General features: G+C 39.8%; 1 protein-coding gene across 8 annotated transcripts in view; it reads left to right on the forward strand.

Moving 5' to 3' along the window:
* The first annotated feature begins 325 nt into the window (after positions 1-325).
* The window catches only part of LRP2 (LDL receptor related protein 2), a 121016-nt gene continuing 101222 nt past the window's right edge, over positions 326-20119 (forward strand). For 6 of the 8 annotated variants that reach the window (XM_035332175.1, XM_035332180.1, XM_035332178.1 and 3 more), the window contains exons 1-3: positions 326-425; positions 2815-2981; positions 4594-4790. In XM_035332175.1, coding sequence (XP_035188066.1) covers positions 4697-4790 — 94 coding nt within the window. In that variant the 5' untranslated portion in view covers positions 326-425; positions 2815-2981; positions 4594-4696. Of the gene's footprint in view, positions 426-2814; positions 2982-4466; positions 4791-20119 lie in introns of those variants that run through there. The other 2 variants (XM_035332177.1, XM_035332176.1) reach the window with 2 other exon arrangements.

Consider the following 20119-nt stretch of genomic DNA (forward strand, 5'->3'; position numbering starts at 1 on the left):
TCATACAGAACATTTAAATGTGGAAAAAGATAATATTTGCATTGTTTGTGTCTTACACGTGACTACAGTGAAATGCAGGATATATATTCACTGAGTAATTATTTTCTACCGTATCAACACTAGGGAAATCAAGAAGACAAGGATTCCAGTCTTGCTTTTTCGCAGCATAGCTCAGTCTGCTCTTGTAAAGGGTCTTTAGAGTTACTCCATCCTACCCTATTTCCCTTGAGAGTACCCTAACAGGTTTTTAGAGCCTAAGTTACTTTGAAATGCCTCTTTACTTCCAGTCCTTCTCAAGTACAAATTTCCTGTGTTACTTTCTTGTAGGGTTCAGACTGGGTGCTGAACAGTTGAGCTTGAGCAAAAATGAGGAGTTCTGTTCCTCAGAAATGAAGAGCCAAAGAAGCCTATTTGCAGTAAGGCAGGTACCAAGAACTTTGCTAATTAGGGGTACAAACTGGGACAAAGCATACTTGCCCTTGTTTTGTAACTGTTTCCAGGATGGGGCAGACAGACTTGGAGGTTGAACCAGACAGTCCCAAATGAAGGGGGAAGAAGAGGATTGGGACTTGTTTAGTTGTTCTCCATTTCCTTCCACCTTTCACATAAAGAAACCTCATCTCCATACTGTTATTGTTAAAATCCATCACAGGCCCAATGCTGCAGGGATAAAAATGGGCATGTTGGGAAGTTTGTTTTGTGACTGTCTTTGCTAGTCTCACTTGTTCAGTGGCACTTACAAAAAAGACACACAGTTCCCATGCACTGCTTTTTGTTACAGGGTGCAGTAATATAATTCCAGGTTGAAAGAGAAGTTGTAATATGTTACTTACCAGGACACCTTGAGGAAACTTCTTGCCATGGCGCCACCTGCATTGTGCAATCCTTACTTTATGGTTTCTGTTTTGGCTGATTCACATCTCCTGGGTTTAATGTTTCTTGTGTTCATGTGGGCTAGGGATCCACCTTTGATCCAACGTGTTTGTCTTCTGGAAATCTGTGCTCTACTGATGAGTACTGATTAGGTGCTTGAGAACAACATCAAGCAAGGCTGTGTTTTAGTTACTTTTAAATTGGTTTGTTGTTGGTTTTGTTTGTTTGCTTGTTTTTCTGGAAAATACCTGCCTGGCAAATAACTGCCATTATTTTAGGTATTGTGAAATGTGATGTGGCTTATCTCAGAAACTTGAGTTCAAGTGCTGTTTTGTGCTTTTCTGTTAAATTAACGTGACACTTAATATTTTAGAACAGTGGAGATGGATGAAATCTGAAGAATGAACTTGGTGCTGTTGGATTGTTACACAATTACCCAGGTAGAGACAGTCATTTTTAGTTTATATTTGTATGACTTGTCATACCAATGTTCTCTTAAAAAATAAGTATGGCTGCAGGAAGCCTTGCTTTAGTATGATTAAACAAAAATAATAAAGGAGCTTGCCATGCTAAAGGCATAGGATTTGGTGATGAAATTGGAAACACATCTTATGACATAAAATGTTTTCACATTGGAAAAACCTGGGTTTATTCAAGGACAGATTGACCACAGGATTACCAAATGCCAATGGCAATTACAGCTTTACTGAATGATGCACTGGGCAGATCCTCAACCGCTGTAAACTCTCCTAGCCCTGAGAAATTCAGAATAGACAATAAATTTACAGGTATCAATCTGACCTGCTTCTTCTTTGAGTGAATCTCTCCTTTTTCTTTTTTCTTTACTTTTTTTTTTTTTCTAACTAGCCATCAGCTTTATGTCTTTATCTAGTCATACATCAACCCTGGTGTTTCTGTCTACTTGTTAAGAACTGGATGAGTTTGGGTACTGCAAATTAGAGCTGAACCCTGGTCAAAAATCAGGCCTTTTTAATTTTTAACTTCAGTGCTTAGCATGCATCTTTAATATGTAAGCAACATGGCTGTTTGTTCAAAATTACAACTTTAACAGTTTTTCTGATTGCTTGCTGACAGCAAAAACCAGGCAAGCAACCACTTCCCAAACTATATTTTGAATTAAAACCAGAATTCAATGAACAACTGTATTACCTGTTTTTTCACTCTAGCCTTCTAACAGATGTAATATGTGTCATCTTAAAGATGAAATAATACACCAAAAATCCCTAGATCTAGTTCAGTCAGAAAATGTTCAACTGACGGCCAACAGGAAGCTAGGAGGGAGACGTGTGCTACAGTGGTAAAGGCAGTCTTGGATGTAATTACGGGAAGGCCTTGAGGTGTTTGATCTTGCAGCTCAAATCTTGCTGAAGTGCTGTTTGATGGTGTCCATAAGATCAAGGGTCCATTTAGCTGGGTGATGAGGTGCCATGGTAAGGTGAGAGGAGAAAATTTTAGATGAAGTAAACAGAGAACAGCATTATCCTGTGCTGGCTCCTTAGTGACTCTCATTCTTCAGCAGTGAAGCATCTGGGCTCTTCATTTAGTTTCTCTTGAAACACAAAGAATAATGAGTGGGAAGGGCTGGCTCACTGTTTCTGGACAGGGCTTTCCCTCACGGTCAGCAGTGTCTCCACTCATTTCTGATTAGAATCCTCGTTGCCTGCAATCCTCTGGGAAATGCTGATGTGTAGAAATGATAATGTGGAATGAGGCAGGGACATGACTTGTACATGCCAGCAGTGCAGGAAGTGAAGCAGGTGCCTCCCAAAATTTGTTTCCCAGTCACCCAAACATGCAATGACAGAAGTGTGCACATAGCTCCCAAGCATTGTCTGCCCTGTCTGTTTATTGCTGGAGAGTGAACAGCTTTAAATCACTTCCCTTCTAATTAACAACGGTCAATCTGTGTTGGCTTTTCAGGCACCCATCTGTACAGAGCGGATCTGCTTGCACCCCTCTGAGGATCTCTTCCTTCCCTCCCCGTTGGCGTTGTTGGGGGATTAAAGCAGTGGCGGCCCCATACACAAACGCAGCTGGTTCCGTTTGGTCAGCCTGAGCCTTGCTGTGAAACCACGACAAGAATTCCAGTAAGTTGGCAACACTGAAACACAAAGAAAACAACAATAGGAAAAGACCTTCCGTGCAGAAAGGAATGTTTCAAGCACTGTTCTCCTACAGTGAAAGGAGAGAGGGTGGGAGGGAGGAGAGAGATTTGAAGAGGGCAGGTCCCCCTCCTCCCCCAGCAGCTCTGGATCTTGTGATGGAGAGATCTTATCCTCTCTTTGTGATTCAGAGGTGCCAGGAAGCTAATTGAATATTCTGATCTGCCCCCAGTGTTTCTTGTGGCTTGACCCCGGTGCTGTGTCGTACCACTACACCAAACAGCCCTGAACCTGCATAAATCACAACCTTGCAAAAGCCTACGCTCCACATCTTCTCCCCCTTCCCTCCCCCTTTGCCCCCCTTTTTCTAGCTTGATAGATAGAAAACCTTTACAGAAAGGTTTAGGGAGCTTAGTGGTCTACAGATCCTAGAGGAAAAATCGCAATCTGTTAATAAACAGCAACATGTTGCTCTGCAACTTTTGCAAAAATAATGCAGGCACCTCCACCCCTTACTTGAAATTGCAGTCCAAAGCAAAAAAAAAAAAAAAAAGTTTTGAAGTATCACTTAAGTTCTACTGCAGTGTCAGCAAACACTCATTGTAATATAATGAACGTGGCACGAAACAAACATAAATAATATATGGAATTTATAAAGGTGAGATCATTAAAATTAATCTGACAAGTTTCTTGCAAGACAAATAGACGCATCTCTCTCCCATGGTGTTTATGCATGGTAGCGTCTTGTCCACATACGTGTGTGTGAACACATGCATAAAAACAAACAGCATGGCATAACTAAGTTTTCTAGTATTTCTGAGCAATATCAAAGTAATTTCCTTTAGTTTATGTATGTTGCTCTTGGAAGGAAAGCCTCCAAAATGTTTGCCCTTTTCCGAAGACTGCATTCTATCCTGAAGTATCAGGGTATCTTTATCTTTCTCCTGTGATACCATGCCCTGTTCTACCCTTGTTAGTAGGTATATGATTCCTGAAATAGCAGCAATAAAACACAGGCAGGCATTTCACATGTGCTGTACACTGTTAGAACCAGAGTAAGGTGTCTCTGGCTGATACCTTAAGCGTTCTCAGCCAACGCACTTTACTAAAGTGATTTTATCTCCCTAGAAGGTGCAGAAATAAGTTTCATTGTTACGGTTTTCCCTTTGCAACTCTTCTGTGAGGCATAAAAAAGCCCTATCTTCTAAGCTTTATCCCCTGCATTGGTAAGGAGGTACTTCTAAGTTGTCAAGTACACTTTTCTCCTTTGGAGCATGCCTGTGGAATGCTAAAAACCTGGGATGTATTTCACTTGCAAACCGAAATTCCCCTGAACTACTAACTACGTTCAGTGTAGCACCACGGACCGCGCTCCCCAGCCTCTGCACAGCGGGACTGGCCGCATCCTGCCTCTGCTGCCGGCGGGGAAGGAGGGGCAGAGGCAGCCTGGGGCTGCGGGGCCTGGAGCGGTGCCTGATTCCCTCATGCTAGTTCCGGGGCCGCCGGGTATAAAGAGCTTTATGCAATGTCTGGAGGGTGGGAGTTTATAGAAAACGCGATGCCTCAACAGGCGAACGCGCCTTTCTTCTGCAACTAGCGGGACAAGAAAAAGATAGGGGGCTCCCTGCGCGCTGCCCTGCACCCCGGCACCCCGGCATCGAGCGGCCAGCTTCTGAGGGTGCTGGAGCATCCCGGCCCGGATGGGACCTCACCGTCGGATGGATGGAAGAGCAGCAGCTGCCTGCAAGCTGCTCGTTTTATTCGCCGCGTGCATAGTGCGGGGCAGCTGCCAAGGTAAGCGCTGCCCTCCCGCCGCCCGGCGAGGGGCTTCCAGGGGGCGCCTCCCCGCCCGGCGCTCCGGGCGGACAAGTCCCAAGCGGGGCTAATAACGGGGCCCGCTCGGGCGCTGCCGCTGCCCCTCGGGAGCGGGAGCCGGCGCTCCCCAGGAGCCCTTCGACGGACTTGGCTTCTCTAAAAGAAAAGGCACTAGCGCCTTAAAAGCAGAACACCACAGACTCCACCGACTCTGTAATTTCGATTCATCTCAGCTTTAAATTATCCTTTTTTTTTTTTTTTTTTTTTTCTGAGTCGTGCAAACTTTTATTTATTTATTTATGTTTCTGTTTCCCTGCGGGTTGCGCAAGGCAGCACGCGCCAGCTGGGCACCCTGCCCTCACGGAGCCGTGCGGGGCCGCGGGCGGCGTCGCGGGCTCTGCGTGAGGTGGGAAAGCCCGGGGCCAGCGGGCCGGGCCCCCAGCACCACACGGCGCAGCCCCGGGGCCGAACTTTGTCTGCGGGCTTTGCCGTCGCTAGGCGACGCGGCAGCATGTGACCCGCCGCCGCGGGCCCTAAGCCGACCGCGGGGGTGGCCTCCTCTCAGGGCTCCCCTCGGAGCTCCCCTCACAGCCCCACGCAGCCCCGGTTCCCTGCCCGCGGCACCGGGCTCCGGGGAGTCGGAGGGGCCGAATGCCTAGCGGGGCCCCGGGGTGAAGTGGCGGCGCTGCTCGGTGAGGGGTGCGTCTGCGCCTTCAAGTTGTTAATCTGCTTTCCTCGCTCAACTCTTAGGTTAAGCTCCTTAGGCAGAATCAAGTAAGTAATTATACAGCAACTGCTGCTAGCGGCTCCCGCTTGGGAGCAGCGAAAGAGGAGATAGCTAATGGGCTGCAGGAGACCTGCAAAAGCCCTAGCCAAGGAGGTCACGCTGGGCAGGGAGTTAATCCGGCGCCCTGTTAGGTTACAGAGGGCAGAATGGAAGCTGCGGAGCTGCTCTGGAAGTGCATTTCTTTGCTCTGCTCCCTCTTTTCACTCCTCATACTGCCCAATAAGTGACATGACAGGGAGAGGGAGGCTCCGACCTCCATCTGTAGGCAGTGGACATGCAGAACTTTTCACTTTGCTGGTTCCTCTGCTCCCTTCAGGGCAGTAGAATAAATAATTGTGCAAGCGAAACAGTATAGTTTTAGTAATCGCATAACCGGTACTGATAAAACACCTGGATAACAATCTTGGCCACACTGTGATTGTTACTGTGATATACTTGATATCTTTAAGTTGAGCTCCTTGAATCTGAGATAGTGTCAGGCCCTCATTTCAAAAAAACAAAACATGAAGAGAATTATGCAAACAAATCCAAGGCTCCAAAAGAAATCAGTGAAAATTGTATTGTCTTGACTAATCCTCAGTATTTTCAAAATATGCTTCCAGTAATATTTTTGAAGTTCTCACGTTGGTGATACCTGAACATTCCTGTTATGTGCTGGATGCTTCTAGAACGAGTTTCACCTGAATACTTGCTCAATTGATCCTGTCACAACTCTTCCCTCACTGAGTTAACTCTGGATTTGCTGAAATTAAATACAGCACTTAGAAACCAAATGAAAATGCCCCCTCTTGTAATGGCCAGTAATACAGAGCCTGGTTCTGCACCCATTCCTCTCCAGGCCTTGTTGCCTCTGTCTGTTACCAGAAGACATTGCCACTGAAACTGAAAAAAACTACTGAACTAGAGATAGTGTCAGAAAGAAGCATCATGGGACTAATGTTAATGTTTGTTTTAAGGAATGGGAAAGCACTTCATGCTCATAGTCACACACTCCAGACACTGGATGGATGTTGCACTCTCAGCGGTTTTGCAGAGGGCAAATGAGATCACTAGCACAACTTTTTGGTTGAACAATGCGTTCTTTAGTCTTACTGCAAAGCATATCAGATCTGCATATTCATGCAGCGTTCCTCACAGTGTCTGCGAGTGCTCTCACCTTAACTAACATGGAAGGCTTGCTGTACTGTTTTTGAGGAGATTTTAGTACCTGAAAGTGCTTGTAGATTTTTCTGTTCTTAATGGTTCAGTGCCAGAAAAACTGTTACTTTCTTTATAAAATCATTCACATATATGAAAATCACATGTAAATCGTTTATTTAAAAAACAAACTGTTTTTCTTTATTTACAAAAAAAAGAATACTACTCTCTAGACACAAAATACTAAGAACATTATTTGTAAATCTACTATATTTAGAATCTCTACTGCCCATATATTTCAGTTGCTTAAATTTCCTTCATTAGTCTTCTTTTTTTGGTGTACCGTAGGTCCTGATGACTTACTTTCAACACAGATGATGTAAATCTTCCTAAAATATATGTATTAGTATTAAAATAATAGTAATGATTTCATAAATAAATATTTTGACCTTGGTTTTTATCACCAATTCTATTAACTTAGTACATGTTACAAGACAATGCTAGTCTCACCTTTTTTCAGACTAGCACATTCTTGCAGTGAAACTTTGTCTTTGCTGCAGTTTATTGCCAAGTACTACTTTGCTTTTGTAAGGCCAGACCTTCCTTTTACTGTATAGTTTACAACATCTAAATTGGGGTTTGCCACCCCCACATTTCCCCAACCTCCCTCAATCCCTATGTTTCTTGTGGATCTTTTTCTTTAGCATTTTTCATGTATGGCATGAAAGAAGACGGATTCACGTTGCTTTGAGTCATATGAAATCAGTGATTTCTTAGCAAGGTTATACTTTCCTTGCTGATAATCATAATATTAGTGTAAACTTACAAATTCTGGGAAATGCAGCTGGAAACCTAAGCATTCTCATTAAGAGTCTCATTAACATGTATGCTATTTTTTTTTTGAAAATTTCAATTTCATTTTGAGCTAAGAGGCCAGAAGATCACAGCTAGTTTGACTTCTGACTTTAATTTTTGCTCCTTTTTTAATAACTCATAGTTTATTGATGCTTTTAGAAGTTTTCTGTTGATATCAAACGTGGAAGACTTTCTAAATGAACTTTTTTTAAAGAAAGGCAGTTAGCTGTTCTGTAGATATCTTGTCAAAATGTGATTTGCCCAGATGCTTTGTTGTAACACAGAAGTTAGTGCATCAAATTTGACATATGTCTTAAATCTCTGCAATGATAGATCCTCAGTTTAGATGCGACCCAGACCAAAGTGACTAAAATTTGTCACCATTAAAAGGTCCTAATTCGTCTACAAGAATGAAAGCTATTTCAAGACCAAATCTGTATGGTGTGATAGTATAGCTCAGAAATCATAATGAATGGTTGCATGAAGTTGCCCAGTAATAAATAGGCATGGTAAGTCCAATAGATGAAACCTTTAACAGCTCTTCATTGTTCTTCCATTAAGTATTTTGAGAGCTCGGTCTCCAAATTAACAATTTAGTTTGTTTTTACAGATGCTGCCTTCATTCAAATCTATTTAATGCCTGTGGAATGATGTATAGTTACATTGCTGTAGGCAACAGGCCAGAGTCAGTGTTCATACTCCCTTTGTACAGTGCTGTGTATGTTTAAGTGACAGAGAAGCCTCTCTGTAAGATGATGCCCCTGCCAAGACCCACTGTCTGAAGACCTTGAATGAGGCTTTCCTCAGAGACCAAGGATTTGGGAGTAACGAGAAAGGATGACAAAAAACAAATGTGACCGTGCAATCCCTACTTGCAGTTTTAATAGGTATGGTGCCTTACCTATGGGCTGCAACATTCATCATAATCCTGCACTGATGTATTTTACTTGGTTTCTCTTGGTGATGTACTTTTACAAAATCAAGAGCAAATCTCCTACTCAGTTTGTCTACCTGGTTCTGAACTTGTTTCTTTCCTGAGGGCTAAAAAATTAAAAGTATATCTCAGTGAAACACATTGTAATCTTGTGGCATTTTAACTAATGAGCCATAGTTCTGTGCACTGACAGTCATCTTTTTTGTAAGGCTCTTTTTAACGAGTAGTTCTCTTTTAATACATCTCTTGATTTTTCTTAATAATTTACTATTTCTGTATCCTGTTCAGCAAAGCACAGCAAGAATTTGCTAAGTAATCAGGTAAAGTGAAGAATGGGACAACCCCCAAAATTTTAGTTAAAAATTAAAGGCAGTAATTGGATGACACCTGGTTAGATTTAGGTTCTGTGCCAAAAGCTAGAATTACAGTAAATAATTAAGCTAAAGGAGTCAAGACAAATAGAGAGCATCTAAGGAGATTTCAGCTAAGATAAACGTGTGATGTATGTGTTGCTTCAATTTCCTTGTAGGACAAACTAAAACCTTCTTTCATATATTGAGCTGATTGGAAATTTGAGCAATGAAATCCCACTTTAATCCAGATTTACTCTCCATGTGTTTTGCAGGAAATGAGCAAAGATTCATTTGGGGAAAAGGTAGAATGCAATTTCATTAAAGCCTTTTAATTCTTCTCCTTCTGGGCTTCCTGGATTGACGTGAAATCAGTCACACTGTTTGGAGCCTTTCCCCTTCCATACGCCTTGTTGCACTGTTAGATTATTGTCAGATCAAAGCCCAGTGGTGTTTGCTTTTAACTCCTCATTATTTAGCACAGAAACTGGAGGTTCTTTTGTCAAGACTTTTCTTACTGAATACTTTCATTTTTAATTAAGCAATAATCAGACATGTTTTAGAGGTAGCTTCTCATCTGAGAGTATTGGATCAAATGTTATTCTCTCATCCTACAAAACTTGTTCGATCTGAGAGCTTGTGAAAACTCTTCAAATGGGCATATAACATGAAACTTTGAATCATATTGTGCTATCACTTCTTAAAGCAGGAGAGTTTAATTGTTTCTCCTCATTTAGAGCTCTCCTTAATTAAGTGTTGGAACCACATAGCACTTTGGATGTTTCAAAGGAAATTATACTTTCTAGAAGGTGTCATTGTTGAAAAACATTAAAGGTCCCTTTTAATTAATGATCTACACGTTGACATCTATATAAAAAGAAGTTTAGGTTTTTATTCTTGATTAGGTCACAGTAGCTAATTAGCTATTATAATCAGATAATTGGTCAGTGTCTTTCTAATGCTATACACCGAGTGTGGCAAATAAAGACAGTTTTTTTTTTTTTTTTTTTTTCCAATTACTTAAAAATAAAGTGCTCCTTCATATAATTTAATAATTGGACTTTATTTATAAAATGCCTTGAACTGTTTGTAGATGAAGAAAGAACGAGGGTTCTTCTCAGTAAAGTCAGCGCAACTCCATTGATTTCAAAGAAATTACCCCTGAGTTGTACTGATCTGAGAGATGGAAAACAGGATTCAGTGAAGAGTAAACATCTTTTTTAATAACTTATTATTGCTTGAGATCCATTTTGAAATCCACTTTCTTATGGTAATGTTCATTTTATTAACTGGTTTTTGTTCCCTTAGCACAGCACATTTTAAAAACAGTTCAAGAAAATGAAGTTTAATGAGTAAGTGTAGAAATGTTTAATGGAATGGATAGCCTTTAGTGGATTCTATAAGCTTTTACTGTTGGTTTCGAGTCTTTTAATGTTTTCTTTGTTTTGCAATGCTTGAAGTAGATTAGAGGTCTGAGGATCACTGTTATGAGTTTTGCTTTGGATTAATAAAATGGCATAAAAGAGTTAACTGAAATTGTTCTACTTTTATGCCCTGTTATATTTTAGACTTTTAACATGAATAATTTGTCTTTGTTTTGCACTCAAGAAGTAAGATCTTTAACAGAAGGGCACTGTAAAGCAGTGCTCGGTCTGCCCAGTTATTTGCTCATGCAAGCAGGTCATGATGCCACCACCTGCTGAGTAGAATCTGAGAACAGGGGTCCATTTCAGAAGGGACTGCTGTGGTTGAGGACTGAAAGCTCATGTCTTTGTGGAACAAGAAGGACAGGGGTTTTACGTGTGCTTTGTAGCACCTCTACAAAAACAGTTGGTGTAATACACAAGATATCCCAGAACTCCTATATTCACATTTAGAATCTGGGTAATGCTTTTATCTTCAGAAACCATTGTGCACAGTAGCGACTCAGCTAAACATACCAGGGGGTTTAGTTAGAGGAAGCATAGGGCTTGCAGAATTTGAGCGCATACGTGCATAAATTGTGTTCCCCCAGTTTTCCCAGAAATGGGAAGTTGAATTCACACCAGTGGGAGACCCCATTTAGATCTGACCAAGCACTTGTCAGGCTTTGACACCAAAGGGTACAGTTTCCCAAGATGTGATGAGCCAATTTACCAGCTCACTGCTGCTGAAAGCAGGAGGCCCCACTCCTTTCCCTTTGCAGTGTCCCAGTCCCATGTTACTGCCTGGTTCTTGCTGTTTATGTGGTGCTAGCACCACTGCTTATCAAAGCTCTCAGCAGCTTTCACTTACAAACACAGTGGAAAACTAAACCAGGTCTAGGGAACTAGATGGCTTGGTGAATTAGGGCAGCACACAAAAAGGCCTGGTAATCAGCAGAGTTTGGAAAACCCCAGCATCCTGTGGGAGAAGGAGCAGAGTTGGAAAGAGGGAGAGAAAGAGAGACCCTTTTTTGCATGGTTGGTAGTAAGTCAGTGGGTTGGCTCAGCTGGCCATGCAATCGCTGCTTAATGCTACTGTTAAGTGCATATAGGAAATGCTTGGCTAGCATGCTAGTGACAAGAGTGGTCCCGTCGGGGCTATAAAGAACCAGTGTTAGCACTGCTGGAAACCCTTTTGTAAAGTTGTCTAGTGTAAACAGATGGCTTGACTTGAATGGGACTGCTCACGTGTTCACTTCTGAGCAGGATTGTAGGGCTGTTCTCAACCTGCAATACAATAAATGAGCTGGACGATAACCAAGCGCTTGGAATGCTGCTGCAGTGCTGCAACGTTAGTGGCCTTCTAGCTGAGTTACTAACAAAGCAATTTGTACTACTGAGGTATAGCAGGTTTCTTAACCATTTTCACTTGGGAGTTCCAGTTTGTGTCTGAAGTTAGTGACTGAGTTTCTGGTGTCTTCTGTTGTGTACGTAGCAGCTGTTCTGTTGGCTTTGCAGTTTTTGCCTTTTCTGCATGAAGTCAGCCACAGAATGCACTTTAAGGCCTGACTGACACTCACTGGGAATGGATTTTAGTTCCCAGTATTCCGTAAAGGTACCGAAGTGCTGACATTTCTTTTGTTACCTCTGCAGTGAGGTAACCTGAAAGACAAAGTTATTTATTGGAGTAATTAAACTGGGCCTCCTTAGTTATTAATCTGAGCCTTGATAAATTCCTGTTGGCTGACCCAAGCGGGACATCTGAACAGAGCCTCAGCCGTGGAGCAGTGCTGCTCTGTCTGTGCTCCGGCAGGCAGACCGTCGGCCTCACAGGGGGTTCTGCCTGAGCGAAGGTGGCAGCAGTGACAGTCAGGCTCCTTTGGCACTTTCATTAGAAGTGATACTGTTTCATGGGATTTCTATTATAATTGTAGACAATTGAAAAACATTATGATTTAACAGTGGAAATGCAGAAATGCTGATAGCATTAGTCTTTATTAATTTTGCAGTTTTTAACTTTACTAAGCCGGCCACAGAAGCCACTTTAGAAATGGTTATCTTATAGTACAAATTTCAAAAACAATAGAGCTTAAAAATTGAACTTTAAATCCTTTAGAAATCTGGGCATCTCTCTCTCTTTTATTTATTTATTTATTTATTTATTTATTTATTTATTTATTTATTTTTTCCAAAAAGTTAAAATCAGTGAAATAATGAGTGGCAACATTTAAACTAACGAAGGGTGAGGTGAAAGCTCCGATCTTGACAAAATGCTTTATCCATACTAAGATTTTATTGCCTATTAGATAACAAAAATGATTCTTCCCTGGTTTTTGTTCAGGCTCCTGAATAAAGATGCTTTAGCAATCAAGTAGTGTCTTTTTAGTTGTGCAATGCTTTTTAACTTGTTGGCCTTCTTAAGTTTTTTTCTCATAGGGTCATAGAATTCTCAGAGACTTTAATTCCAAGAAATGTCATAAGGCAGCAGAGAGACAAAGAAAGGGAGAGTGCCCCCGATTATTTCCCCTCTGAGAGAAAATCTCAGTCATTCTATGTTTGTATAAAGATGCTGACTTTTAGGCCAGCAATATACCAGGTGCTGTTGCAGCCTTGTTCCTAGCAGCATTTGGACAGACTGATGGAACTATTGCTATGAGGAAGGGATTATGATTTAAAGGTTGCAGGCAAACTCAGAGGGCTGGAGTACCTCTCCAGGCTGAGGGAGTTGGGGTTGTTCAGCCTGGAGAAGAGAAGGCTCCAGTGGCATTCCAGTGCCTAAAGGGGGCCTACAAGACAGCTGGAGAAGGGATCTTTGTCAGGGAGTGTAGTGATAGGGTAAGGGGTAATGGTTTTACACTAAAAGAGGGGAGATTTAGATAAGATATTAGGGAGAAATTCTTTACTCAGAGGGTGGTGAGGCACTGGCACAGGTTGCCTGGAGAGGCTGTGGATGCCCCATTCCTGGAAGTGTTTAAGGCCAGGTTGGATGCGGCTTTGGGCAGCCTGGGCTGGTGGGAGGTGTCCCTGCCTGTGGCAGGGGGAATGGAACTGGGTGGTCTTTAAAGTCCTTTCCAACCCAAACCATTTGGTGATTGTATGTTGTGTTCTACTGCCACTGAAACCTGGGAAAGAACCACTGCCTTTTTCTGTTGTTTATGATTATACGTGATATGACAAATTCCTTGTAGTTACCTCCTCTGATTGATTCGAGGACTGTCTTTTTAGTATTACTATTTTGGTAAAAGGATTTTTATTAAAAATGAAATATATATATATATATATATATAAACATTTAAAAATGAAATAGCCATAGGATAATTTAATTCTCACTCATTTTAAGGTCTGTTAAGATAAAATTGTGTTCTGAGAGCACACTGGACAACATTGCTTTCCTAGTTCAGATGATCTTTCTTTACTTAGGCCTTTAGCACATGGCATTTCATTTTCAAGAAGCTTTATAAGGAGTGACCAGACATAGCTATTAGCTGCTAGCTGAAATTGCATCACTTCAGAATGGGGGAGAAACATAACAAATGGCAATGAATCAGAAGAAATACTTGTACTTCCTACTACCACAGTAGATGGTTGTAGCATACAGCGTATCTATGCTGCACAGACACTTCAGTTCTGTTTTTCTGAAAATATTGTTTAGTTTTCACCAAGTCCCAGTTGCTATTTCTGATGTGCACAATGACAACTGGGTATCCTGTGAAGCTTTGGGATACAGATTAAGTTGTCTTTTTTATCCAAGAGTCCCAACAGGTATGAAGGTGCTGCTCAAGTAGTGAACAATTTTGTTGCGGGTATGAGTTCTAAGAGAGAAGTAACTTCTGCTTTGTGTGCTTACTGTATTTATTACCTGTAAGGGGAAATGGTTAATTTTTTGCATGACAAGTTTCATTTTTAATTCAGTAATTTATGATATAATGTTCCAGTAAAGTTTATGGTTTGGCAAAGCGTTGTATGTTGCGTAGCAATTTTCAGTCTAACAATAATATGCAAAATAAACGTAAATGGCATGATTTCACTGGCATAAACTAGATTGTAAGGCTATTACTGAGGCTGATTCCTAGTGTTGCAGTGACTCATCAGCTTTCAGGAGAGCATGACTGAATTGAATGCAGCTCACCATCTCAGCATGAGGTTTAATTTTGAGAACAAACAGCACATTGGTTGGAAAAAAATATTTAAAAAACAATACAGCTCTCAAAATGAGCGTAGCTCCCTGAGAAGGTGATTTTATCATTGGCTACTGCACCTATCAGACTTTCTCAGTGCTGTGTACTGTATATGTTGTAAGTTGTTTGAGCACTTTTTTTCTTGATTGCTTTTTTTTCTTTTTTTTTTTCTTTTCATTTTCCATGCGCTATGTACTTGTAAACACTTATTATTCTTGAAGATTTTTCTCATTTGGCTATATTCCCCTCTCCCCACCACCCCCTCGTTTCCCAATTATTATTCTACAGCAGCCTCGGGGCCATTAGCAAGGTCCATTCTTACAAAAATGCTTGGGATGCTTCCTTCTGTGAGTAATTGGGGGTGTCTTTTACTTCTACTGTGTTTGCTTGTTCCTCTTCCTCTTCATGTCATTTGGTCAATTAGAACAGATTTTTGCATATTTAATGTGCTATTCATGAAAAAGAAACTTCTGGGATTGAGGAGACCTCTGAAGTGTATGCTTCCCTAGGGATCCACAGTGCTCGCTTCACTTACCCGGCTAACACCATCACAATTGAATTATGTGGATTAAGACAGCTAATGTCAAGACAACTGGTTAAGATTACCCAATTTAGTGCAGAACGTGTTCTTTCCATATAATGTGTCTGAAATACATTTTTATCTCATGGAGGCTAATATTCCATTGCCACAAATATTGCTTCTCTTAAATTTGGCCAGACAGTTAATAACTTTACTAACCTCTCTAAGGAAGGAGTATAAATAATTTTTATTAGTCTCAGCAATGAAAATAGCTTGTATACATTTGGAGTTAAAGAAAGTGTCCAATAAAAATTAAAGGCTGATTCTCAGTTATCACTGAAGTGTGGAAAATCTGACAGAAACTTAAACGAAAGGAGGAACACGGTCTGTTCAATATAGAGAATATTTACTTTATCAGTAGAAAGGAGTATCACGTCCTGTCTATTAGAATTAGCCCTTGCTTAAAAGGATTATTTCTTATTCCTGCCTGGTTATAGGACTACGAAGACAGTAAGAGTTGATTTGTTGCTATTTAAAGTGTCTGAGTTGAATCAAGATTCCAAAGGTGTTGCTGTTTTTATGAGTTTGCTCACAGTACTATATGACGGTAATGACACGTAAAACAGATATGTGCTCTTTGTGGACATCTATAATAATTAAGCTGTCATGATTTTGAATTCAAGAAGTCTTTTTTTCTCTACATTTAGGATTAGTGTGAATAATTTAAAATTACTGTTTGTGTATATATTTATATATATTTAGTTTTAAAGTGACAATGTAGAGACCACAGTTATTTTGTTCTGAATGCCAGAGCTTAAACAAACAAACAGATTTTTTTTTCCTCAAGAGGGCTGCATGTGACTTATCAGAAAATTAGGAGCTAGTTCTGTTTAGTATTAGTTCAGCTTAATACTTGAAAAAAAGAAAATTAAATTTGTTAAAAATGAATTTGTAAACTTTTTTTTTTTTTTAATCAGGCTATTTACATGTATTGCTTTTTCAATTGAAAAAGCTGAAGGTAGAGAGGATGAGGATTATGAATATCTTAAACGTTGCTAGGAGGCATTTACAGTGTCATTCCTTTGAACTAGATGTCTGTAGGAGACTTGAACCCTTTTTTCTTTGCAGGAAAGCTTTCCTGCTTAGTTTCAGTAGATTAAAATACTGAATTTCTTTAATTCCTGGATTTATGTTGACGCATTAGCAGAAGTGAATCTATAGTCCTTTTATAACTGTATTAACTGAAAACAAATAGTTCAACATAGAATACACTAATTTTAAGTATTTCTAAAAAGAGTTTGCATGTGAACATAATTCAAATGAGATTTGATGCCTTAGTTTTAGCAATGATTTTAGCAGAAAAGTATCAGTATATGCAAGAGTGTGCAGACACAAAGCATAGGACATACTTCTGGAATGCACAGGTTAATATTTTTCTATTGTTTCTAGTATCTAAGTGGCATTGCTGATTTACACCAGAAGAGACAGCTGTCTCCATACTTTTTTATGGCACTGAGGGAACAGTGTTTCTTAGCATGCCTTTTTGAAAGGGAAACGATAAAAATCTCCTGTTGTTGTAGTGAAACATTGTATTTCTAAGCCCACAGTGGAAGACAAAATTTTCAATTTTCGTCTTGAATTTTAAGGTGTTTTTTATTGAAAATCAATGAGTAAAACCTTAAAAAGTAGGTATCAGAATCTGACAGACAAGATCTGTTTATACCAAGTTGTGTTATAAATCATCCACTGAACTCAGGGCATGGTTTGCTCACAAGTTCTGCTCCTGTGAGTATGGAACATGTAGCTCATCCACCTGAGATGGAACTAGCCTCTGCATATCCAGCCAGGCCTACAGAAAGGAACAAATAAGCCAAGATTAAAGTTAAGTTTCCCTGTTTTCATTTTGTGCACCCTCCTGATAAGTTCTATTTATAATCCAGTAATATTTAAACATGAGTAGATTTTTAGGAAGAGCTGAACTGGAAGTGTAATTTTCTGTTGCTTTGTGAAACAACAGCTGTTTTATTGTCATCAGTGGGTTTCTCCTAAATTAAAGGAACCTGTACAACTAGGATTTGGGAGCCAAACCTCTAAGTCCAGTTAGTGTCAGTGGAGAAACCTATCAGTTGCTTCAAATTCCGTCCTCTGTGCTCTGTATTCAGAGGTCTTCCAGTTATGTGAAGTGAGTGCAGACTAATATTTGTACCATATTTTCACTGATACCGACAAAATTAGTTATCTAATATAGTGACTTAATATAGCCTACAGACATGTAGGCATAAAAGATGTTCAGAACATCTTTTCCTATTGTAATTGCTAGCAGAAAACTACTTTTCAGTATCATAGGGCATTTTACAAAAATAAGCAAAGGTCTTTGGTGAATTATGGATTTTCTTTCCTTTTTCTTTGGTGCGGGGGGAATGGAGATTGAATTTGCAGAGGTTCAGCTTCACCTCCCTGAGCATTCCAAAACCTCAGACTGTGTGAAATGTAGTTAAGCTAGGCAAAAATCTGACATCAAATGTATGAAAGGTGCATCTCACCTGCAAGGCCATTGGAGTGGGCTGCTCTGGTTCTTGTTCTGTTTGGGGGCCACATGGAAACAAACAGTAGTACCCTTTGTTGGAAGGCAGGAAGGGAGAAAAGAGAACTTGTCACTTATAGTTCTTTTTGTAAAATTTATATGGAGAAACTTATAATGTTTGCTAACACTTATTTTTTAAAAACTGCAGACATATTAGGCATAACAGTTTAGTTGAAAAATACTGCCTTGAAAAATGTCACTCTTTAAAAAATAAAAAATAAATTTGTGAGATGGGATTCCTGAAATGCAAAGTAATCACAGTAATCTAAGTGTCATTTTTGAGTGGACGTTTTGAGTGGTACGCTTTACCCTGGGTTTAATACATTCTTCATTACTTTAAATCTTTCATTCAAGATCAACTGTTAGCAGTTCTCAACAATGTCGTGAGCGTGAGGAAGAAAGAACTAAGGATTATTTTGGTCTATTCTGTGTAGTCATGCTGCTATGGTGCCCTTAAAATCTGTGGATGATAGAAGTACTTCAAAAGGTGGGGAATATGTGAAAAGAACTGGAAAAGACTGTAACTGTTTAGAGAGAAACTGAAAGGAGTCTAACTTCATGTGTAGAGCGATATTGACTTCCATTATCAGTTAAATATAAAATTCTTTCAATTCCATTTTTAATACAAGAAGATTGAATTTAAGCTTTAGTTCTCAATGTAAATATTTAAACACAAACATACTGGGGCAAGTGAAGCACAAAGAAACTTGAGAGGGCATAATGGGCTGCCTTTCTGTTGAAGACTGTAGCCCTATGAATTAGAACCATTGTGCTGTGAAATGCCTGAAGCTATTAACCTCCCTCTTTTCTGATAGAGTTCCATATGGCTTAATGTGACATCAAGTAACATTCATTAGTGGTGCTAAGGTTGGCTACCAACCCTTGGTGGCAGCGGAGGTTGTCTTTGGCAGTGGTTTAACTTGGGAGACTTCATTCCTATGCAGTGGTCGTTGTTGCTGACCAGCTGGTGTTGGTCGTTGATTAGTGTTTTATCTTTGCTCTGAAAAAATCACTATTATGTTTTTTTTTTATTCCATTGGAAAATGACTACCTGGCATAATCTTCGAGCAAGTAACTTAGCCAGAGCCCGTAATACTAGCATTCTTGTTTCTAACTGAGCGAATTATGAATCTTAAGCATCCACTCAGGAGTCTCTTACAAGAGTATCCCAGACACAAAGAGCCCCAGAAGGTACAGTGACAACATCAGCATAAAGCCTAAAGAGAGTAAGAGTGGCAAGAAGTTTAGGAATAATGCTTTGGGATATATCTTTCCAGTGAGAATTCTGATCTTTGGTTTGTATTTTCCAGTGCTAGACCGGTTTATAATAAAGGTGACATCTGTTCTTAGCTTGTTTTCCTGAATATCAAACAGTTAAAATACGTATCTAATATTTCAAAATTCTTACTGTTAATGCCCAGAAATTCTTCATAATATACGTATGATTCACCAGGTCTGCCATGTATTTTTCTAGTCTTTCTTCTGGTAGTGCTGTAATCACAGTCAGAAGACAAAAATGTATTATAACAAAAATAAAGCAAAACCAAAAAATCAACCGTCTCTCAATTTTGAACTTTCAAATGTCACCCAAGTACTTTTCTATTAGCAAATTTTAAGAGTGACTGTAAAATCTAAACTTTAATTGGTTTACTGCTTGTTTTTAAACTCAGTGGTTATTTCCTGCAGGAATCCTGCTAACAGGATTCCGTTCCTCTGAAAGAGGTGTCTCGTTTTATCAGTATCTGTCAGAGGAAAATCAGAATTTGTATGGAAATTAGTTCATTAGTATTAATTTTTGGCAGCATCCGACTGATTCATGAGCTGCCTTCTTATTTTTTATTTTTTTTTTTAAAAGCAAAATCTTCCATAAAATTTGTAATTACTAATCCTACAGTGAATCAAGGCTTCAAATAATGCCAAAAAAAACAAGCAGATGTCCCTTGTCTTCTGACAGTTCCCTGCTCTTGCTGAAACCCAGGTGCTGCAGGCTCACATCGCATAGCCTATACCACTGCAAATGTCGTTTTGGACTCTGTAATGCTTCCTCTGTGGACTGGCTCTCCTAGTCAGTGTGAGTAATGCCTGCAATTAATTTATTACCTAAAGTAATACTACTTAAAACAAATAACTAAATGCATAGCATTTAAATCACAATTCTTCAAATCTCGTAACCTGCCAGCATTTGTTTTTAAGCAGATTACGTACGTTTCAGTTTAGAACAAATGGTCACTGGAGTTGTTTATGATAACAAACCATAAACAATAATAGGTGTGCTCTTGTTGATGATGTGTTTGTTTTTCTTTCCTTCTGGATATTTCTGCTGAGTGTTAGTAGCAATAAATTTTGTAATCATTCATTTTGCCCCGATTGCGTTCTCTCTTAACTAAGTTAGAATTAGTTTTGATCAAAGAAGAATCAGAAGCTTTTGAGAACTTTGGTGAGAAGTGATCTTGAAACTACAGATCACTTCTGCCATATTACTTGGTTTCACAGACTGTCTTTTAATGAGTTAATGTCATTATTTGCTATGTGATTATCTTTGTTATAAAGATATTATAAA

Source organism: Oxyura jamaicensis, chromosome 7, assembly GCF_011077185.1.
Source record: "Oxyura jamaicensis isolate SHBP4307 breed ruddy duck chromosome 7, BPBGC_Ojam_1.0, whole genome shotgun sequence".
Lineage (NCBI taxonomy): Eukaryota > Metazoa > Chordata > Aves > Anseriformes > Anatidae > Oxyura > Oxyura jamaicensis.